The 23721-nt window shown below is 53.2% G+C and overlaps 2 protein-coding genes across 2 annotated transcripts; both read right to left on the bottom strand.

Annotated features, from left to right (window-relative positions):
* Positions 1-1087: 1087 nt before the first annotated feature.
* LOC138365231 (glutamine-rich protein 2-like) lies at positions 1088-2954 on the bottom strand. The gene is made up of 2 exons (XM_069325495.1): positions 2939-2954; positions 1088-2130 (listed from the first exon to the last, which is right to left on the bottom strand). The coding sequence occupies exons 1-2, from the start codon at positions 2952-2954 to the stop codon at positions 1088-1090; spliced, it is 1059 nt and encodes a 352-aa protein (XP_069181596.1).
* Positions 2955-6706: 3752 nt separating this feature from the next.
* On the bottom strand, positions 6707-7693 carry LOC138365230 (protein SON-like). Its single transcript, XM_069325494.1, has one exon. It carries the CDS (start codon positions 7691-7693, stop codon positions 6707-6709), a length of 987 nt encoding a protein of 328 aa, XP_069181595.1.
* Between the last annotated feature and the right edge of the window lie 16028 nt (positions 7694-23721).

Below are 23721 nucleotides of genomic sequence, written 5' to 3'. Positions count from 1 at the left end.
GGTTGACATTGAACAACTTTGACTCTGACAACCTGACGCCCCCTTAAACAGTTTATACTTATCTACCCTGTCAATTCCCCTGAGGATTTTGTAGGTAGTGATCATGTCTCCCCTTACTCTTCTGTCTTCCAGTGTCGTGAGGTGCATTTCCCGCAGCCTTTCCTCGTAACTCATGCCTCTTAGTTCTGGGACTAATCTAGTGGCATACCTCTGAACTTTTTCCAGCTTCGTCTTGTGCTTGACAAGGTACGGGCTACATTCTGGGGGCCGCATACTCCAAGACTGGTCTTACGTATGTGGGATACAAGATTCTGAATGATTCCTAACACAGGTTCCTGAAGGCAGTTCTGATGTTAGCCAGCCTCGCGTATGGCACAGATGTAATTCTTTTTATGTGGGCTTCAGGAGACAGGTTTGGTGTGATATCCACTTCTAGATCTTTCTCTCTGTCCGTTTCATGCAGGACTTTAGTTCCCGTTCAGTATCCTGTGTCTGGCCTCCTGTTTCCACCGCCTAGTTTCATGATCTTGCATTTACTCGAGTTGAAGGGTTTTGTGTGAGTGTGTGTGTGTGTGTGTGTGTGTGTGTGTGTGTGTGTGTGTGTGTGTGTGTGTGTGTGTGTGTGTGTGTGTGTGTGTGTGGCCGCGCACATATTTATGTATATATTTGAAAGCTGTTTTGAATTGCATTTCACCTTTGGAAACTCACATTGATCCCATTCTGTGGTTGAGTGCTCAATAAGCAACTGCAGTATATGTAAGAGCACATATCTCGTACCCTGAACATGTAAGACACGAGTAAATGTATGTATTGTACCTCTAACCCCGTCCACGGAGGAAGACAACGTATATGTGCCGGTTAGCATTGTATATGTGTGGAACACGTCTGTGTAGGAAATGAACTAAACAACAAATTTTTGTTTCCCTCATCCCTTTTCTCCCACCTTTTCTACTTCCCTCACACCCTTTCCCCTCATCTCTCCCCCACCTCAAACTCACACCCTTTCCCCTCATCTCTCTCCCTCACCCTCCCTCCCCTTCTCCCTCCCTCCATCCCTCCCTCCCTTCTGACATTCCTGGCAAATTGCTCATAGCCTTATTAAATTCTGGTCTTGGCGGGACGCAGGGGTGAGGGAGCCAGGGGTGAGGGAGCCAGGGGTGATGGAGCCAGGGGTGAGGGTGCCAGGGGTGAGGGAGCCAGGGGTGAGGGAGCCAGGGGCGAGGGAGCCAGGGGTGAGGGAGCCAGGGGTGAGGGTGCCAGGGGTGAGGGAGCCAGGGGTGAGGGAGAAAGGGGTGAGGAAGCCAGGGGTGAGGGAGCCAGGGGTGAGGGAGCCAGGGGTGAGGGAGCCAGGGGTGAGGGAGCCAGGGGTGAGGGAGCCAGGGGTGAGGAGTGCCAGGGGTGAGGGGTGCCAGGGGTGAGGGGGCCAAGGGTGAGGGGTGCCAGGGGTGAGGGGGCCAGGGGTGAGGGAGCCAGGGGTGAGGGTGTCAGGGATGAGGGAGCCAGGGGTGAGGGAGCCAGGGGTGAGGGAGCCAGGGGTGAGGGAACCAGGGGTGAGGGAGCCAGGGGTGAGGGAGCCAGGGGTGAGGGAGCCAGGGGTGAGGGAGCCAGGGGTGAGGGAGCCAGGGGTGAGGGTGCCAGGGGTGAGGGTGCCAGGGGTGAGGGAGCCAGGGGTGAGGGAGCCAGGGGTGAGGGAGCCAGGGGTGAGGGAGCCAGGGGTGAGGGAGCCAGGGGTGAGGGAGCCAGGGGTGAGGGAGCCAGGGGTGAGGGTGCCAGGGGTGAGGGAGCCAGGGATGAGGGTGCCAGGGGTGAGGGTGCCAGGGGTGAGGGTGCCAGGGGTGAGGGAGCCTGGGGTGAGGGTGCCAGGGGTGAGGGAGCCAGGGGTGAGGGTGCCAGGGGTGACGGTGCCAGGGGTAAGGGAGCCAGGGGTGAGGGAGCCAGGAGTGACGGTGCCAGGGATGAGGGAGCCTGGGGTGAGGGAGCCTGGGGTGAGGGAGCCTGGGGTGAGGGAGCCAGGGGTGAGGGAGCCAGGGGTGAGGGAGCCAGGGGTGAGGGAGCCAGGGGTGAGGGTGCCAGGGGTGAGGGTGCCAGGGGTGAGGGTGTCAGGGGTGAGGGGGCCAGGAGTAAGGAAGCCTGGGGTGAGGGGGGCCAGGGGAGAGGGTGCCAGGGGTGAGGGGGCCAGGGGTGAGGGGGCCAGGGGAGAGGGTGCCAGGGGTGAGGGGGCCAGGGGTGAGGGGGCCAGGGGTGAGGGGTGCCAGGGGTGAGGGGTGCCAGGGGTGAGGGGTGCCAGGGGTGAGGGAGCCAGGGGTGAGGGTGCCAGGGGTGAGGGTGCCAGGGGTGAGGGTGCCAGGGGTGAGGGTGCCAGGGGTGAGGGTGCCAGGGGTGAGGGTGCCAGGGGTGAGGGTGCCAGGGGTGAGTGGGCCAGGGGTGAGGGTGCCAGGGGTGAGTGGGCCAGGGGTGAGTGGGCCAGGGGTGAGGGTGCCAGGGGTAAGGGTGCCAGGGGTGAGGGTGCCAGGGGTGAGGGTGCCAGGGGTGAGGGTGCCAGGGGTGAGGGTGCCAGGGGTGAGGGTGCCAGGGGTGAGGGTGCCAGGGGTGAGGGTGCCAGGGGTGAGGGAGCCAGGGGTGAGGGTGCCAGGGGTGAGGGTGCCAGGGGTGAGGGAGCCAGGGGTGAGGGAGCCAGGGGTGAGGGTGCCAGGGGTGAGGGTGCCAGGGGTGAGGGAGCCAGGGGTGAGGAGGTGTATTCACGTAGTTGTGTTGGCGGGGGTTGAGCTTTGCTCTTTCAGCCTGCCTCTCAACTGTCAATGAACTGTTTACTAACTACTTTTTTTTTTTCCACACCACACACACACACACACACACACACACACACACATACACACACACACACACACACACACACACACACACACAACGTCCTAACATTACAACAGCCTTCACGAACCTGTGTAAGGAATCATTCAGAATCGTGTATACCACATATGTAAGACCAATCCTGGAGTATGCGGCCCCAGCATGGAGCTCGTACCTTGTCAAGCACAAGACGAAGCTGGAAAAAGTTCAGAGGTATGCCACTAGACTAGTCCCGGAGCTAAGAGGCATGAGTTACGAGGAAAGGCTGCGAGAGAGGCACCTTACGACACTGGAAGACAGAAGAGTAAGGGGAGACATGATCACTACCTACAAAATCCTCAGGGGTATTGACAGGGTAGACAAGGATAAACTATTCAACACTGGTGGGACACGAACAAGGGAGCACAGGTGGACACTGAGTACCCAAATGAGCCACAGAGACGTTAGAAAGAACTTTTTCAGTGTCAGTGTAGTTAACGGATGGTATACATTAGGCAGTGATGTGGTGGAGGCTGACTCCATGCACAGTTTCGAATGTAGATATGATAGAGCCCAGTAGGCTCAGGAATCTGTACACAGGTTGATTGACAGTTGATAGGCGGGACCAAAGAGCCAAAGCTCAACCCCCGCAAGCACAAATAGGTGAGTATATACACACAGGAATTAGCTCCGTAACAGCTGTCTAACTCCCAGGTACCTATTTACTGCTAGATAACAGGGGTATTCAGGGTGAAAGAAACTTTGCCCATTTGTTTCTGCCTGGCTCGGAAATCAAACCCAGGCCACAGAATTACGAGTCCTGCGCGCTTTCCACTCAGCTACCAGACCCCCCGGTAAGTGTATGGTAGTAGTAAGACAGCGCTCGGTACTCTCATATCGCACACCCAGAGACTTAATAAACTGAAAATGAAGTCCAATTATCCTTGCTATGTCCACTATTCCAACCCACATATTAATGAGACGGTCTGTAGCACCCATTTAACTTAAATTAGAAAATAGCCTAGTTGCTCTAACTGCAAGTCTCGTGTGGTTGTAAATACTAAGCAAAAAATACACACGGCCTCACCGATTCGTGAATGTACACTCCCTATACCACTTGAGCTGGACGGTAGAGCGAGGGTCTCGCTTCTTGCTGGTCGGCGTTCAATTCCCCACCGTCCAAGTGGTTGGGCACTATTCATTTCCTTTGTCCTATCATAAATCCTTAACGTGATCCGTGTAAAGTGTCAAGTTGGCTTAGTGATTTCTCCTGATAATGACCTTACTCACCGACTGTACCAGTAGCAACACGACCTGTCACCACCCCCCACCTGTCACCACCCCCACCTGTCACCACCCCCCACCTGTCACCACCCCCCACCTGTCACCACCCCCACCTGTCACCACCCCCACCTGTCACCACCCCCCACCTGTCACCACCCCCACCTGTCACCACCCCCCACCTGTCACCACCCCCACCTGTCACCACCCCACCTGTCACTCCCCCCACCAGTCACTCCCCCCACCAGTCACTCCCCCCACCAGTCACCACCCCCACCAGTCACCACCCCAACCTGTCACCACCCCATAGGCACAATCAGAGAACACTGTATAAACATCAGAGGTCCACGGTTGTTCAACGTCCTCCCAGCGAGTATACTAGACAGTTTTCTTCAAGAAGTGCCGGACCAACCGGGATGTGGGGGTATGTGTGCCTGCGGGCCGCTCCAAGCAACAGCCTGGTGGACCAAACTCTCACAAGTCGAGCCTGGCCTCGGGCCGGGCTTGGGGAGTAGAAGAACTCCCAGAACCCCATCAAGCAGGTATCAAGCAGGTACACCACCTGTCACCACCCCACCTGTCACCTGTCATATACAAGTTATGATATAGTGCCACAGTATAATGATGGCAGCCTGGTCTTGGGGCAGCAGGGAGCAATATTCTCCCTACACGAGTTAAACAACAACCACAGTGCCAGTATTGGAGCAAAATAAATGTAATTTTCTACGTAAATAGTATGATTTGAGAAGGAAACTTAAGTTATAATGGCTCAAGTGTCTCACTAAGCTGTGGCACAAGGTTGTGGCACAAGGCTGTGGCTCAAGGCTGTGGCTCAAGGCTGTGGCACTAGGCTGTGGAACAAAGCTGTGGCACTAGGCTGTGGAACAAAGCTGTGGCACTAGGCTGTGGAACAAAGCTGTGGCACTAGGCTGTGGAACAAAGCTGTGGCACTAGGCTGTGGAACAAAGCTGTGGCACTAGGCTGTGGAACAAAGCTGTGGCACTAGACTGTGGAACAAAGCTGTGGCACTAGGCTGTGGAACAAAGCTGTGGTACTAGGCTGTGGAACAAAGCTGTGGCACTAGGCTCTGGCACAAGGCTGTGGAACAAGGCTGTGGAACAAGGCTGTGGCAATAGGCTGTGGCACAAGGCTGTGGCACTAGGCTGTGGCACTAAGCTGTGCCTCTGTGACACATGTATCATAGTCAAGACTATCACTGGCATGAAGAGTAAATATACACAATTATGAACATAACTGACTATTATTAATAATCACTCGGTAAGTAAGCCGTGAGTATTTACATATTAATATTCCAAAAGAACTGGTAATATGAATTATTCATGTGTATAAGAATATTCTCTGTAATCTCAGTCATTCACCAAATCAGTTATGCACAATTCTGTATGGTGAGGGAACGATCAGGAGAAAGCGCCAAGTCATTACGACTATATAGCACTGGGAAGGGGTCAGGATAAGGATTTGGGATGGGACCGGGGGGAAGGAATGGTGCCAACTACTTTGACACTAGTCGAGGATAGAACGCCGACCTGCATGAAGTGAGACCGTCGCTCTATCGTCCACTCAAAAGTGGTTATCTTGAGATGATTTCGGGGCTTTTGTGTCCCCGCGGCCCGGTCCTCGACCAGGCCTCCACCCCTAGGAAGCAGCCCGTGACAGCTGACTAACACCCAGGTACCTATTTACTGCTAGGTAACAGGGGCATAGGGTGAAAGAAACTCTGCCCATTATTTCTCGCCGGCGCCTGGGATCGAACCTGGAACCACAGGATCACAACTCCAGCGTGCTGTCCGCTCAGCCGACCGACTCCCTAGACAATCCAACCTCCTTAGGTTGGAAACAATTCGGTAAGAAAACTTTTATAATCATTTCTCTGAGAATGTTGCACCGAGAGAACAGCACCCAAACCAGCCAACATGAACAGTCGCATTGACGCGTAAATATGTATTTGTAGAAACACTTTTTTTCTGAGAGTGAGATATATACAAGAGTTGTTACATTCTTGTACAGCCACTAGTACGTGTAGCGGTTCGGGCAAGTCCTTAATCCTATGGTCCCTGGAATATGATCCCCGCCGCGAAGAATCATTGTTACAACCAAGTACCCATTTTACTGTTGGGTTAAACAGATGCTACAGTTAAGGATTTGCGCCCAGTAAATCCTCCCCGGCCAGGATACGAACCCATGACAAAGCGCTCGCGGAACGCCAGGCGAGTGTCTTAATTACCACTATACCACGGAGACTTATGACTAATAATGTAGTCGAGTGCACATTAAGTTATCATGTTCAGTAAATGAATCAACCGAGATAGCTCGGAATGGCCTAACATTTCCATCCAATAAATCTTCACCAATATTTTCGTGCACCTGAAAAAAGTATCCTCCGAGTGTACACAATAAAACTCCTCATTTGGGTAAACCTCGTCATCAAGGAGGGAATGTACAATAATTAATAATTCTTCGAGAGCACGGAACGAGCACTAGGCTCGGGGGCACACACACGAACGCAGCGAAACTGTGTGCTGAGAGCAGTAATTATCAGTCCTCAAATTACAAGTTGAGAGAGGAAACTACTGCGAAACTACCGCGCATTCTCGAGCCTAAACTGTGGGTAAACATCGTCCGGATATCTGCCTTCATGGAAAGAGATTTCCAGCTGCATGCGAATGGTGAGCAAGTAGGAGGCTTCCTCAGAGGCTTCCCTTGTCTCTAGAATATGGGAAGCCATCACATTCACGTCCACCGAGGCCAGAGCCATCATATTCACACCCACCGAGGCCAGAGCCATCACATTCACACCCACCGAGGCCAGAGCCATCACATTCACACCCACCGAGGCCAGAGCCATCTCATTCACGTCCACCGAGGCCACAACCATCACATTCACACCCACCGAGGCCAGAGCCATCACATTCACACCCACCGAGGCCAGAGCCATCTCATTCACGTCCACCGAGGCCACAACCATCACATTCACACCCACCGAGGCCAGAGCCATCACATTCACATCCACCGAGGCCAGAGCCATCACATTCACACCCACCGAGGCCAGAGCCATCACATTCACACCCACCGAGGCCATAGCAAACACATTCACGTCCACCGAGGCCATAGCAAACACATTCACGTCCACCGAGGCCAGAGCCATCACATTCACGTCCACCGAGGCCAGAGCCATCACATTCACACCCACCGAGGCCATTGCAAACACATTCACGTCCACCGAGGCCAGAGCCATCACATTCACACCCACCGATGCCAGAGCCATCACATTCACGTCCACCGAGGCCAGAGCCATCACATTCACACCCACCGAGGCCAGAGCCATCACATTCACACCCACCGAGGCCATAGCAAACACATTCACGTCCACCGAGGCCAGAGCCATCACATTCACGTCCACCGAGGCCAGAGCCATCACATTCACACCCACCGAGGCCACAACCATCACATTCACACCCACCGAGGCCAGAGCCATCACATTCACGTCCACCGAGGCCAGAGCCATCATATTCACGTCCACCGAGGCCAGAGCCATCACATTCACGTCCAACGAGGCCAGAGCCATCAAGACGTGAGCCACTGAGTCAAGCAATCAAGCCATAAAGACTAGACCCATCAAGACTATAAAGACCAGCGCATTGAACCTTAAAGTTGAGAGCCTTTAAGCCGTAAAGACGAGTCATTCCGTCAGCCGTCTTGGACCCATTACGATAAGGGCACTAAGCAGAGGCCGGGGAAGGTGACGGTGACAGAGGTCGGGGAAGGTGACGGTGACAGAGGTCGGGGAAGGTGACGGTGACGGAGGCCGGGGAAGGTGACGGTGACAGAGGCCGGGGAAGGTGACGGTGACAGAGACCGGGGAAGGTGACGGTGACAGAGGCCGGGGAAGGTGACGGTGACAGAGGCCGGGGAAGGTGACGGTGACAGAGGTCGGGGAAGGTGACGGTGACAGAGGCCGGGAAAGGTGACGGTGACAGAGACCGGGAAAGGTGACGGTGACAGAGGCCGGGGAAGGTGACGGTGACAGAGGCCGGGGAAGGTGACGGTGACAGAGGCCGGGGAAGGTGACGGTGACAGAGGCCGGGGAAGGTGACGGTGACAGAGGCCGGGGAAGGTGACGGTGACAGAGGCTGGGGAAGGTGACGGTGACAGGGGCTGGGGAAGGTGACGGTGACAGAGGCCAGGGAAGGCACTATAAGACACCGTTACCGTGTAAATTACACAGTCATAAAGTGTCGCCAGTGTTGCCAAGTCTCCCCTGGAGGTAAGGATGCTGCATATAAACGGCAACACGGCAAATGGAACTGAACAAAAAACATGCAAGGAAGCTATTGTTGAAGTAAAAGATTGCAACGATGCATCGTAGGTGCATTCAACTGCAGAGAGAACGGCAAGACTGGGGGATGTTTACGAAGTAACAAGGGCGATCATTTCCCCCGTGATCTGGCAACGACGCAACACAACTGTCCACGTAAACTGTGGAGAGTAGTAGCCTCCCTCTCCACCCTCATACTGTCTCTCGAACACTGGAGGACCAGCTAAACCTTCTCCTCAGGAACCATCATGTCGTGGGCTGAATATCTAGGGTCGTGTGCCTGGAACTACCCACCGCATAGGTTCGAATCCTTATCACTGCTACTATGGATTTTTTTCAGTGATTAAGTTACGTTAGTGTGATTACTCTGTACGACTTTCACTGTTGCTGTTCACCTTGGGTTGAGAGGGGAGGAAGGCTGGTGGGGGCTCAGAATAGTCCGGCCAGGACTGCCACAACGAGCACTATGTTGAGCGAGGCTACAGCACCTGGGCCCCTAAGTTGTAGACGAGTCTACACATCCTGTGACGGGCCAAGTAGTCGAACTGAGCCTTGAGACCTGGCCACAAGTACAGCGAGGTACACACCACCCATGAACTACAGTACCTTCCGAAGGGGCACAGGGACACGCAGCCCACATCGCTCAGGACGGAGATGTCTCTCTCACATGGTACTAAGACTTGCTAATTGCCCAAGTTATTGTGACTTACTGTGTGCAGGTGGTCTTGTTAGCCTCAGCTCCTAGACCACTACCTTGCTGCTCTATGTAGAGACGGACACGTTAGAGCCACACCTGACAGCTTGCCTGGGTAATAGACTTACAGGTTCCAGAGGATGAGAGGAAATGTCAGCACTGTGGGGAAAGGCCCGACAGACCACTGGAAGAAAAGGTAACTATCAGGGGAAAGCGCCAAGCCACTACGACTATATAGCACTGGGAAGGGGGTCAGGATAAGGATTTGGGATGGGACGGAGTTGGGGGGATGGAATGGTGCCCAGCCTCTTGGACGGTAGGGGATTGAACGCCGACCTGTATGAAGCGAGACCGCCGCTCTACCGTCCAGCCCAAGTGGTTCGACACAAACCACTGGAACATTATCTAACACAGTGCACAGTCCCAAACACAACAGACCACTGGAACATTATCTAAGACAGTGCACAGTTACAAACACAACAGACCACTGGAACATTATCTAACACAGTGCACAGTCCCAAACACAACAGACCACTGGAACATTATCTAACACAGTGCACAGTCACAAACACAACAGACCACTGGAACATTATCTAACACAGTGCACAGTCACAAACAAAACAGACCACTGGAACATTATTTAACACAGTGCACAGTCACAAACACAACAGACCACTGAAACATTATCTAACACAGTGCACAGTCACAAACAAAACAGACCACTGGAACATTATTTAACACAGTGCACAGTCACAAACACAACAGACCACTGGAACATTATCTAACACAGTGCACAGTCACAAACACAATGTCAACAATGATTCAACAGAGCAAAAGAAGTTGTTAAACACACGGGACGTAATCTTACTCCAGCGACCATGTAAGGCATAAGTACTCACACTCCGCCTAAATAAGTAAGAAACGAGAAACAAGTAACACTTATCAGGCCAGCCAGAGGCTTAGGGCCCGCGCAGTGGGCCAGCCAGAGGCTTAGGGCCCGCGCAGTGGGCCAGCCAGAGGCTTAGGGCCCGCCCAGTGGGCCAGCCAGAGGCTTAGGGCCCGCGCAGTGGGCCAGCCAGAGGCTTAGGGCCCGCGCAGTGGGCCAGCCAGAGGCTTAGGGCCCGCCCAGTGGGCCAGCCAGAGGCTTAGGGCCCGCGCAGTGGGCCAGCCAGAGGCTTAGGGCCCGCGCAGTGGGCCAGCCAGAGGCTTAGGGCCCGCGCAGTGGGCCAGCCAGAGGCTTAGGGCCCGCGCAGTGAGCCAGCCAGAGGCTTAGGGCCCGCGCAGTGGGCCAGCCAGAGGCTTAGGGCCCGCGCAGTGGGCCAGCCAGAGGCTTAGGGCCCGCGCAGGAATATCCCTGCAAAAAAAATTATTAAAAATAATACAAAATCAGAGAGGTTCCATCATTACTAGCCGAGGCAGAGTTTTTAAAGCAACTTTTAACGTCAGGGGATTTTATATTTTACTTACACTGTAATTCAACGTTAATTTTCTAAAGCCGAGAGTGTATTTAGATTTACACAGCTGTTTTTTCTTACTATTTTGCCGTACTGGGATTTTTAGGCTAATTATTGTAAAGTATTTCACATTTCTCTTCACATTATTGTGATAGTTTCTACAGTGGAGTGTTTGATGTATTGATCCCTGCTGACTGGCAGTTGTTGCTAAGTTGACTAGTGTGTAGACCACTGTGATACAGCGCCTCATAACTGTGTAGACCACTGTGATACAGCGCCTCATAACGGTGTAGACCACTGTGATACAGCGCCTCATAACGGTGTAGACCACTGTGATACAGCGCCTCATAACTGTGTAGACCACTGTGATACAGCGCCTCATAACTGTGTAGACCACTGTGATACAGCGCCTCATAACGGTGTAGACCACTGTGATACAGCGCCTCATAACTGTGTAGACCACTGTGATACAGCGCCTCATAACTGTGTAGACCACTGTGATACAGCGCCTCATAACGGTGTAGACCACTGTGATACAGCGCCTCATAACGGTGTAGACCACTGTGATACAGCGCCTCATAACTGTGTAGACCACTGTGATACAGCGCCTCATAACTGTGTAGACCACTGTGATACAGCGCCTCATAACGGTGTAGACCACTGTGATACAGCGCCTCATAACTGTGTAGACCACTGTGATACAGCGCCTCATAACGGTGTAGACCACTGTGATACAGCGCCTCATAACGGTGTAGACCACTGTGATACAGCGCCTCATAACGGTGTAGATCACTGTGATACAGCGCCTCATAACGGTGTAGACCACTGTGATACAGCGCCTCATAACGATTTAGATCACTGTGATACAGCGCCTCATAACGGTGTAGATCACTGTGATACAGCGCCTCATAACGGTGTAGACCACTGTGATACAGCGCCTCATAACGGTGTAGACCACTGTGATACAGAGCCTCATAACGGTGTACAACACTGTGATACAGCGCCTCATAACGGTGTAGACCACTGTGATACAGCGCCTCGTAATTATGTAGACCACTGTGATACAGCGCCTCGTAATTATGTAGACCACTGTGATACAGAGCCTCATAACGGTGTAGAACACTGTGATACAGCGCCTCATAACGGTGTAGATCACTGTGATACAGCGCCTCATAACGGTGTAGATCACTGTGATACAGCGCCTCATAACGGTGTAGACCACTGTGATACAGCGCCTCATAACGGTGTAGACCACTGTGATACAGCGCCTCATAACGGTGTAGACCACTGTGATACAGCGCCTCATAACGGTGTAGACCACTGTGATACAGCGCCTCGTAATTATGTAGACCACTGTGATACAGAGCCTCATAACGGTGTAGAACACTGTGATACAGCGCCTCATAACGGTGTAGATCACTGTGATCCAGCGCCTCATAACGGTGTAGACCACTGTGATACAGCGCCTCATAACGGTGTAGACCACTGTGATACAGCGCCTCTACGGTGTAGACCACTGTGATACAGCGCCTCTACGGTGTAGACCACTGTGATACAGCGCCTCTACGGTGTAGACCACTGTGATACAGCGCCTCATAACGGTGTAGACCACTGAGATACAGCGCCTCATAACGTGAGTCATGTGTATGAGCGGTAAACCTCATATTTCTCACAATTGTGACATTTAAACATTAATTATTGACGAAGTGTTAATCACCTATGTATAGAGACTCAAAGTATCTCCTCTTAGTGGAGGAGTCACCGTTACTGTCAACGTAGATTAACAGTAATATATATTATACTGCGAGAGAGTGACGAGGGCTGCTTGGCCTGCGACCTCCCATATTACCCGTCAAACTACAGTATGTTGGGAATTGCAGACTGTAGAACTGACTGGCCACAAGCTGTAGGTAAAGTGCCGAGTAGAGAGAGAGAACCTGAGGCATCAACAAGCAGGAAGACAGGTGGTAATAATAATAATAATGTGAAAATCCAGAGGTGCCGTGGTGAGGGATCGAACCTATGACCCTAGAATGTGTGCCTGGGAACACCCAGCGCAAAGGTTCGAACCCTCAGCAAGGCTCCTGTGGATTTTCTCCTCTATGCACCACGATAGTGTGATTACATAGAAAATGAGTTACAGGTACAATGTTGGGTTCATAGAGAGCGCTGGTGTACATAGTGCCTGTAGCAAGTGTTGGGTGTGGCCACACAGTCTGGGGCAAGTGTTGGGTGTGGCCACACAGTCTGGGGCAAGTGTTGGGTGTGGCCACACAGTCTGGGGCAAGTGTTGGGTGTGGCCACACAGTCTGGGGCAAGTGTTGGGTGTGGCCACACAGTCTGGGACAATTGTTGGGTGCGGCCACACAGTCTGGGGCAAGTGTTGGGTGTGGCCACACAGTCTGGGGCAATTGTTGGGTGTGGCCATACAGTCTGGAGCAAGTGTTGGGTGTGGCCGCACAGTCTGGGGCAAGTGTTGGGTGTGGCCACACAGTCTGGGGCAAGTGTTGGGTGTGGCCACACAATCTGGGGCAAGTGTTGGGTGTGGCCACACAGTCTGGAGCAAGTGTTGGGTGTGGCCATACAGTCTGGGGCAAGTGTTGGGTGTGGCCACACAGTCTGGAGCAAGTGTTGGGTGTGGCCATACAGTCTGGGGCAAGTGTTGGGTGTGGCCACACAGTCTGGGGCAAGTGTTGGGTGTGGCCATACAGTCTGGGGCAAGTGTTGGGTGTGGCCATACAGTGTCTGGGGCAAGTGTTGGGTGTGGCCACACAGTCTGGGGCAAGTGTTGGGTGTGGCCACCCAGTGTCTGGGGCAAGTGTTGGGTGTGGCCACACAGTCTGGGGCAAGTGTTGGGTGTGGCCACCCAGTGTCTGGGGCAAGTGTTGGGTGTGGCCACCCAGTGTCTGGGGCAAGTGTTGGGTGTGGCCACCCAGTGTCTGGGGCAAGTGTTGGGTGTGGCCACACAGTCTGGGGCAAGTGTTGGGTGTGGCCATACAGTCTGGGGCAAGTGTTGGGTGCGGCCACGCAGTCAGGGGCAATTGTTGGGTGTGGCCACCCAGCGTCTGGGGCAAGTGCTGGGTGTGGCCACACAGTGTCTGGGGCAAGTGTTGGGTGTGGCCACCCAGTGTCTGGGGCAAGTGTTGGGTGTGGCCACCCAGTGTCTGGGGCAAGTGTTGGGTGTGGCCACACAGTCTGGGGCAAGTGTTGGGTGTGGCCATACAGTCTGGGGCAAGTGTTGGGTGTGGCCACACAGTCTGGGGCAAGTGTTGGGTGTGGCCACACAGTGTCTGGGGCAAGTGCTGGGTATGGCCACACAGTGTCTGGGGCAAGTGTTGGGTGTGGCCATACAGTCTGGGGTAAGTGTTGGGTGTGGCCACCCAGTGTCTGGGGCAAGTGTTGGGTGTGGCCACCCAGTGTCTGGGGCAAGTGTTGGGTGTGGCCACACAGTCTGGGGCAAGTGTTGGGTGTGGCCATACAGTCTGGGGCAAGTGTTGGGTGTGGCCACCCAGTGTCTGGGGCAAGTGTTGGGTGTGGCCACACAGTCTGGGGCAAGTGTTGGGTGTGGCCATACAGTCTGGGGCAAGTGTTGGGTGTGGCCACACAGTCTGGGGCAAGTGTTGGGTGTGGCCACACAGTGTCTGGGGCAAGTGTTGGGTGTGGCCACACAGTGTCTGGGGCAAGTGCTGGGTGTGGCCACACTGTGTCTGGGGCAAGTGTTTGGTGTGGCCATACAGTCTGGGGCAAGTGTTGGGTGTGGCCATACAGTCTGGGGCAAGTGTTGGGTGTGGCCACACAGTGTCTGGGACAAGTGTTGGGTTTGGCCACCCAGCGTCTGGGGCAAGTGTTGGGTGTGGCCACACAGTGTCTGGGACAAGTGTTGGGTGTGGCCACCAACACCGGCGCTGTGGTGGGACTATCTCTTAGCCTCCCCCTCTCGCCTCCCTAGTGATAATGTGTGTTATCTCTTATAACGTCTTGTTATCCATTTGTAGTCATGGTGCTGGGTGTTCTTGTATATAGAACAGCCTGTTCTTTCCCTGCTTTTTGTTCTTCTTCCCTGTCTACCTACCATGGGAGGGTATGGTTGCGACCTACCCTCACCACCCCCCCCCCCCACCACAGGGAGGGCATGCCCCCCCCACCACAGGGAGGGCATGCATCCCCCCACCACAGCGAGGGCATGCCCCCCCACCACAGCGAGGGCATGCCCCCCCCCACCACAGCGAGGGCATGCATCCCCCCACCACAGCGAGGGCATGCCCCCCCACCACAGCGAGGGCATGCCCCCCCACCACAGCGAGGGCATGCCCCCCCACCACAGGGAGGGCATGCACCCCCCACCACAGCGAGGGCATGCCCCCCCACCACAGGGAGGGCATGCACCCCCCACCACAGCGAGGGCATGCCCCCCCACCACAGGCAGGGCATGCACCCCTTCCACAGGGAGGGCATGCACCCCCCACCACAGCGAGGGCATGCCCCCCCACCACAGGGAGGGCATGCCCCCCCACCACAGGGAGGGCATGCACCCCCCACCACAGCGAGGGCATGCCCCCCCACCACAGGCAGGGCATGCACCCCCTCCACAGGGAGGGCATGCACCCCCCACCACAGGCAGGGCATGCACCCCCTCCACAGGGAGGGCATGCACCCCCCCACCACAGGGAGACCATGCACCCCCCCCACCACAGGGAGGGCATGCAACCCCCCCACCACAGGGAGGGCATGCCCCCTCCCCCACCACAGGCAGGGCATGCCCCCCCCCACAGGGAGGGCATGCACCCCCCACCACAGGGAGGGCATGCCCCCTCCCCCACCACAGGCAGGGCATGCCCCCCCCACAGGGAGGGCATGCACCCCCCCACCACAGGGAGGGCATGCACCCCCCCCCCCACCACAGGGAGGGCATGCACCCCCCCCACCACAGGGAGGGCATGCCCCCTCCCCCACCACAGGCAGGGCATGCCCCCCCACAGGGAGGGCATGCACCCCCCCACCACAGGGAGGGCATGCACCCCCCACCACAGGGAGGGCATGCCCCCCCACCACAGGGAGGGCATGCCCCCCACCACAGGGAGGGGGTGCCCCCTCCCCCACCACAGGCAGGGCATGCCCCCCCACCACAGGGAGGGCATTTCCCCCCAGAGGGAGGGCATGCCCCCCCCGCACCACCACAGGGAGGGCATGCACCCCCCACCACAGGCAGGGCATGCCCCCCCTACCACAGGGAGGGCATCCCCCCCCCCCCCACCACTGGCAGGGCATGCTACAGTAGAATCACATAAACTCAACGCATATTTCAGAGCTTAAATACACACACACAAAAACGTAATATTGGATATTAAAAATCGCTGGAAGCTGCCACGTTGCAAGTGAATGTTACAAGTCAATGTTACAAGTCAGTGTTACAAGTCAATGTTACAAGTCAGTGTTACAAGTCAATGTTTCAAGTCAATGTTACAAGTCAATGTTACAAGTCAGTGTTACAAGTCAATGTTTCAAGTCAATGTTACAAGTCAATGTTACAAGTCAGTGTTACAAGTCAATGTTTCAAGTCAATGTTACAAGTCAATGTTACAAGTCAATGTTGCAAAACAAAAAATCAACTTCCTTCTTTACATGTTGCCCAGGGAGAGCCTGGCCGGGCGACCTCCGGGGCGGAACCCGCGCTCCGAGGCCGTCGTTCCAACATTCATTGTATGCAACATTGTCCGGGTCAAATAATTGTGACATTCATTTTCCTCCATTAAACTGATGTAACGTTAATGCCGAACGTGTCGACTGGAAACTTCGATGTTTGTCAATCATTCCCCTTGGGTCCCGTCCAGGGGCACGGGGTCCCGTCCAGGGGCACGGGGACCTGTCCAGGGGCACGGGGTCCTGTCGAGGGGCACGGGGTCCTGTCGAGGGGCACGGGGACCTGTCCAGGGGCACGGGGTCCTGTCGAGTGGCACGGGGTCCTGTCGAGGGGCACGGGGTCCTGTCGAGGGGCACGGGGTCCTGTCCATGGGCACGGGGTCCTGTCGAGGGGCACGGGGTCCTGTCCAGGGGCACGGGGTCCTGTCCAGGGGCACGGGGTCCTGTCCAGGGGCACGGGGTCCTGTCCAGGGGCACGGGGTCCTGTCCAGGGGCACGGGGTCCTGTCCACGGGCACGGGGTCCTGTCCAGGGGCACGGGGTCCTGTCCAGGGGCACGGGGTCCTGTCCAGGGGCACGGGGGTCCTGTCCAGGGGCACGGGGGTCCTGTCCAGGGGCACGAGGGTCCTGTCCAGGGGCACGGGGGTCCTGTCCAGGGGCACGGCGTCCTGTCCAGGGGCACGACGTCCTGTCCAGAGGCACGGGGTCCTGTCCAAGGGCATGGGGTCCTGTCCAGGGGCACGGGGTCCTGTCCAGGGGCACGGGGTCCTGTCCAGGGGCACGGGGTCCTGTCCAGGGGCACGGGGTCCTGTCCAGGGGCACGGGGGTCCTGTTCAGGGGCACGGGGGTCCTGTCCAGGGGCACGGGGGTCCTGTCCAGGGGCACGGGGGTCCTGTCCAGGGGCACGGGGGTCCTGTCCAGGGGCACGGGGGTCCTGTCCAGGGGCACGGGGGTCCTGTCCAGGGGCACGGGGTCCTGTCCAGGGGCACGGGGTCCTGTCCAGGGGCACGGGGTCCTGTCCAGGGGCACGACGTCCTGTCCAGAGGCACGGGGTCCTGTCCAGGGGCACGGGGGTCCTGTCCAGGGGCACGGGGGTCCTGTCCAGGGGCACGGGGTCCTGTCCAGGGGCACGACGTCCTGTCCAGGGGCATGGGGGCGTGTCCAGGGGCACGGGGTCCTGTCCAGAGGCACGGGGTCCTGTCCAGGGGCATGGGGTCCTGTCCAGGGGCATGGGGTCCTGTCCAGGGGCATGGGGTCCTGTCCAAGGGCACGGGGTCGTGTCCAAGGGCACGGGGTCCTGTCCAGGGGCACGGGGTCCTGTCCATGGGCACGGGGTCCTGTCCAGGGGCATGGGGTCCTGTCCAGGGGCACGGGGACCTGTCCAGGGGCACGGGGAATTGTCCAGGGGCAAGGGGACCTGTCCAGGGGCACGGGGTCCTGTCCAGGGGTTCGGGGACCTGTCCAGGGGCACGGGGTCCTGTCCAGGGGCATTAGGACCAGTCCAGGGGCACGGGGACCTGTCCAGGGGCACGGAGACCTGTCCAGGGGCACAGGGACCTGTCCAGGGGCACGGGGACCTGTTTAGGGGCACGGGGACCTGTCCAGGGGCTCGGGGACCTGTCCAGGGGCATTAGGACCAGTCCAGGGGCACGGGGACCTGTCCAGGGTCACGGGGACCTGTCCAGGGGCACGGGGACCTGTCCAGGGGCTCGGGGACCTGTCCAGGGGCATTAGGACCAGTCCAGGGGCACGGGGACCTGTCCAGGGGCACGGGGACCTGTCCAGGGGCACGGGGACCTGTCCAGGGGCACGGGGTGTGAACGGCAGTCAGTTTATCACATTAAACTCTATGGTTAGCGGAAGGAGAAGGGTTCGCTCTAGAAGGGGTTCTCTCTCTCTCTCTCTGGGGAGTTCTTAATTATAGGGGGATAGGCGTTAGCCCTTTTACCAGGGGGGAGTTAACTATGGGGAAGTCTCTGGGGTTCCATGGGGGCTGTAGGCTCCAAGGGGTATTATAGTTCCAGGAGGGAATGGAGTCGGCTGTAGGAGGGATTGGTGTCAGCTGCAGGAGGGATTGGAATCAGCTGCAAGAAGGATTGGTGTCGGCTGCAGGAGGGAATGGAGTCGGCTGCAGGAGGGATTGGAGTCAGCTCCAGGAGGGATTGGAGTCAGCTCCAGGAGGGATTGGAGTCAGCTCCAGGAGGGATTGGAGTCAGCTCCAGGAGAGATTGGAGTCAGCTCCAGGAGAGATTGGAGTCAGCTCCAGGAGAGATTGGAGTCAGCTCCAGGAGGGATTGGAGTCAGCTCCAGGAGGGATTGGAGTCAGCTCCAGGAGGGATTGGAGTCAGCTCCAGGAGGGATTGGAGTCAGCTCCAGGAGGGATTGGAGTCAGCTCCAGGAGGGATTGGAGTCAGCTCCAGGAGGGATTGGAGTCAGCTACAGGAGGGATTGGTGTCAGCTACAGGAGGGATTGGAGTCAGCTCCAGGAATGATTGGTGTCAGCTACAGGAGGGATTGGAGTCAGCTCCAGGAATGATTGATGTCAGCTACAGGAGGGATTGGAGTCAGCTCCAGGAATGATTGATGTCAGCTACAGGAGGGATTGGAGTCAGCTCCAGGAATGATTGATGTCAGCTACAGGAGGGATTGGAGTCAGCTCCAGGAATGATTGATGTCAGCTACAGGAGGGATTGGAGTCAGCTCCAGGAATGATTGATGTCAGCTACAGGAGGGATTGGAGTCAGCTCCAGGAATGATTGATGTCAGCTACAGGAGGGATTGGAGTCAGCTCCAGGAATGATTGATGTCAGCTACAGGAGGGATTGGAGTCAGCTCCAGGAATGATTGATGTCAGCTACAGGAGGGATTGGAGTCAGCTGGAGGAGGGAGTGATAATGGTGCAGGAACATTTCATCACTACTCATGCACCAGGATCTCCTCCACCATAATGGCTGGGACACACAGTGATGTAAACAACATTTAATCCACGAATATATTACACTAGATGTGTTGACCTTCAGTGTGTGTGTGTGTGTGTGTGTGTGTGTGTGTGTGTGTGTGTGTGTGTGTGTGTGTGTGTGTGTGTGTGAGTGTGAGTGTGTGTGTGTGTGTGTGTGTGTGTCTGTGTCTGTGAGTGTGTCTGTGTGTCTGTGAGTGTGTGTGTGTGTGTGTGTGTGTGTGTGTGTGTGTGTGTGAGTGTGTGTGTGTGTGTGTGTGTGTGTGTGTGAGTGTGTGTGTGTGTGTGTGTGTGTGTGTGTGTGTGTGAGTGTGAGTGTGAGTGTGTGTGTGTGTGTGTGTGTGTGTGTGTCTGTGTGTGTGTCTGTGTGTGTGTCTGTGAGTGTGTCTGTGAGTGTGTGTGTGTGTGTGTGTGTGTGTGTGTGTGTGTGTGTGTGTGTGTGTGTGTGTGTGTGTGTGTGTGTGTGTGCACGTACGAACGTACTCACCTATTTGTGCTGGCAGGATCGTGCATTGGCTCTAGGATCCCGCCATTCTAGCCTTCGGTTGTTTAAAGCAGTGCCTCCTGTCCTCTTTCTCTATCATACCTAGTTTTAAAGCTATGAATAGAGTTTGCTTCCACAACCTGCTCCTTTAGTTCATTCCATTTCCCCACTACTCTCACGCTAAAAGAAAACTTTCTAACATCTGTGACTCATCTGAGTAGCCAGCTGCCACCCATGTCCTCTTGTTTTGTTGGTATTCCGTGTGAATATTTCGTCTATTTCCACTCTGTCAATCCCGCTAAGTATTTTATATGCTACTATCATATCTTCCGGCTCCCTCCTTTTTTCTAACGTCGTCAGGTACAGTTCCTTCAGTCGCTCTTCATATACCATCCCATGCAACTCCGGGACTAGCTTCGTCGCAAATTGTTTAGCCCTTTCCAGTTTCCTAATTTGTTTCTTCAGGTTGGGGCTCCATGATGGGGCTGCATACTCTAACACTGGTCTCACGTAGGCAGTGTAAAGCGCTCTGAATGCCTCCTTACTTATGTTTCTGAATGATGTTATAAATTTTGCCAGTGTAGAGTACGCTGCTGTCGTTATCCGATTTTTATGTTCCTCAGGAGTTAGATTTGGTGTTACGTCCACTTCCACGTCTTTTTCTCGAATCATCACAGGAAGATAATTTCCCTGCATTGTGTACTGTCCCTTTGGTCTCCTGTCACCTAGTCCCATTTCCAAACCTTACACTTATAGCAGCGTTTATTTCCGCGTTGCTATATCCGTTGTTCACCAATACCTGAGTTACTCTTTCAAACTCTCTACTCACGTTGCTCCATTCAGAGCAGTGGGTAAGCGCTCGACGAATATAAGCATTATATTATGCTTATATTCGTCGAGCGCTTACCCACTGCTCTGAATGGAGCAACGTGAGTAGAGAGTTTGAAAGAGTAACTCAGGTATTGGTGAACAACGGATATAGCAACGCGGAAATAAACGCTGCTATAAGAAGACACTTGGACCGTTGGTATAATTCAGAACCTAGAACAGAAACCACAACACCCCCAATAAAATTATATTACAAATCAACCATGCACAGTGAACATATAAAAGAGGAAAGAATAATGAAAGAAATAATCCGTAAAGGAGTAAAAAGCACTACTCCTAACCAAAACATAAACCTGATAATATTCTACAAAACCAAGAAGACTTCCGAACTCCTTATCAAAAACAGCCCGAAGCCGACGGAGAACCCTCTACAGCAGTCAAGCGTTGTATACATGTACACTTGCCCCCACGAAGGATGTAACCTTCAATGTAAGTACATAGGTATGACGTCGACCAAGCTGACGAGGCGTTTGACATGCCATCTTCAATCTGGTGCCCCTAGGAATCACATGAGACAAGCCCATGACATTACTCTAACAAGAGAAATGTTGAACAAGAATACTTGCATAATAGACAAAACCCAAGATTCAAGAAGATTACAAATTCTTGAGGCAATTCACATAAGAATAGAGCGACCTACCATGAACACCCAAATCACGGAACTATTTACTCTACCCACCATGAGAGTAAGGACAAGACAAGAACATATCGATGCCAACACAGAAGACAATGTCCAACATAACAGGCCAATTACACTGGATTAATCTTTGTGTTTAGATAGGAGATGCCTCGTATGGGCCAATAAGCCTTCTGCAGCCCCTATGTTTATCCCTTATGTATCCCCCCATGTTTTCACCTTCATTGTATTATCACCTGACCTAATGCGGGTATAAAATCAACTAGTATTGTAAGATCTGTTCACTTGAGAATGAACCACGGAGGTTCGAAACGTCGTGCAAATTATACAAATAAGTGTAATACACTCTATAGTAAATCACTTCTTTTCTTCACCTTAAAAGTACGAAAATGAGTTTTGGAGAACTCCTATTTCAATTAAGCCCTGATGCTAAGAAAATAGTTAGAGGGATAGAAGCCCTAAACCAGAAAATAATAAATACAGAATATATATATACATATATATATATATATATATATATATATATATATATATATATATATATATATATGTCGTACCTAGTAGCCAGAACTCACTTCTCAGCCTACTATGCAAGGCCCGATTTGCCTAATAAGCCAAGTTTTACTGAATGAATATATTTTCTCTAATTTTTTTCTTATGAAATGATAAAGCTACCCATTTCATTATGTATGAGGTCAATTTTTATTTATTGGTGTTAAAATTAACGTAGATATATGACCGAACCTAACCAACCCTACCTAACCTAACCTAACCTATCTTAATAGGTTAGGTTAGGTAGCCGAAAACGTTAGGTTAGGTTAGGTAGACGAAAAAACATTAATTCATGAAAACTAGGCTTATTAGGCAAATCGGGCCTTGCATAGTAGGCTGAGAGTAGGTCGTGATGGTCAAGTGGATTAAGGCGTCTTGTACATACCAGTTGCGTTGCTTCTGGGAGTATGGGTTCGAGTCACTTCTGGGGTGTGAGTTTTCAGTTGCATATTGTCCTGGGGACCATTCAGGCTTGTTCGCATATATATATATATATATATATATATATATATATATATATATATATATATATATATATATATATACATATGCGGAACACCCACAGAGAAGTGGGAACAGAGCTGAACGTTTCGGCTGATTGGAGCCGTTGTTAGCAATAGGATCCTGTTGCTAACATGTTACACATGTCTCGTGATCGTCAATTGGATTATATATATATATATATATATATATATATATATATATATATATATATATATATATATATATATATATATATATATATATATATCATTAAAACGAAAAATACATAGTTTGGGTTGAGAATTATGGCACTTTGCCGAGGCCTCTCTGCTGAAGTTTGAGACATTCCATACAACAAATTTGAAAGCGAAAGGATTTGTGTCAAAATTTTTCAAAATCTTGAAAAAATGTCATTATTTGTACAAATGACAGTGCCACGTGTGGATGAGCAAAGTGACTGTGCCACGTGTGGATGAGCAAAGTGACTGTGCCACGTGTGGATGAGCAAAGTGACTGTGCCACGTGTGGATGAGCAAAGTGACAGTGCCACGTGTGGATGAGCAAAGTGACTGTGCCACGTGTGGATGAGCAAAGTGACTGTGCCACGTGTGGATGAGCAAAGTGACAGTGCCACGTGTGGATGAGCAAAGTGACTGTGCCACGCGTGGATGAGCAAAGTGACAGTGCCACGTGTGGATGAGCAAAGTGACTGTGCCACGTGTGGATGAGCAAAGTGACAGTGCCACGTGTGGATGAGCAAAGTGACAGTGCCACGTGTGGATGAGCAAAGTGACAGTGCCACGTGTGGATGAGCAAAGTGACAGTGCCACGTGTGGATGAGCAAAGTGACAGTGCCACGTGTGGATGAGCATCAATTGTAACAAGTTTACCCTCATTCATGTAAGTTTTCATTTTTTTCTAATTTATAAGGAAGAGGTAAATGATCTTAACGAGTTATCTATGTAACAAGATGGAGTGCCAGCAGTGCCAGGTTGACTCCTCAAGTTGTGCCACTTGAGTGTTGTGGCCGCGTCTGTGGTAGAAAATAATATGAAAAAAATCTTAAGTGATGGGATCCTCTGGAATTAAACAATACGACCAGAACATGCATTTTGCTTGTCAGTACTGTATCCAAATACAGTAATACAGTATTTTATATTGAACACCAAAATAAAACTCTATACATTCGCCCTGAACATTTCAGCTCTACTGACTTTACTTAGGCTGTCCTTTCAACCATCCTATGACCACCAGCAATATTGCCAAATTTGGTGAGGTTAGGCCCAAGCGCCTGGTCTCCAGTCTTTGACAGGTAAGCAGACAGTCAGCAGTCGGTCAGCAATTTAGAAAAAAACGCCAAGTTGAGAATAGATTTTATTTCATTTTCTAAATATCGTTCTCGACCCCCCTATATGTTTCAACAAAAACACTCCCGGTTTTCTCGTCATATTATTTTACTCAGAATAAACAGAGATTTACCTCACAAAACCC

The sequence above is a fragment of the Procambarus clarkii genome, chromosome 16 (assembly GCF_040958095.1).
Source record: "Procambarus clarkii isolate CNS0578487 chromosome 16, FALCON_Pclarkii_2.0, whole genome shotgun sequence".
In the NCBI taxonomy this organism is placed as follows: domain Eukaryota; kingdom Metazoa; phylum Arthropoda; class Malacostraca; order Decapoda; family Cambaridae; genus Procambarus; species Procambarus clarkii.
The sequence above is the reverse complement of the archived record's forward strand: the minus strand, read 5'-3'. Positions and strand labels throughout refer to the sequence as shown.

Coding starts and splice junctions, on each gene's coding strand:
- LOC138365230 (XM_069325494.1), bottom strand. CDS start 7,693: ATGGCTCTGGCCTCGTTGGACGTGAATGTGATGGCTCTGGCCTCGGTG.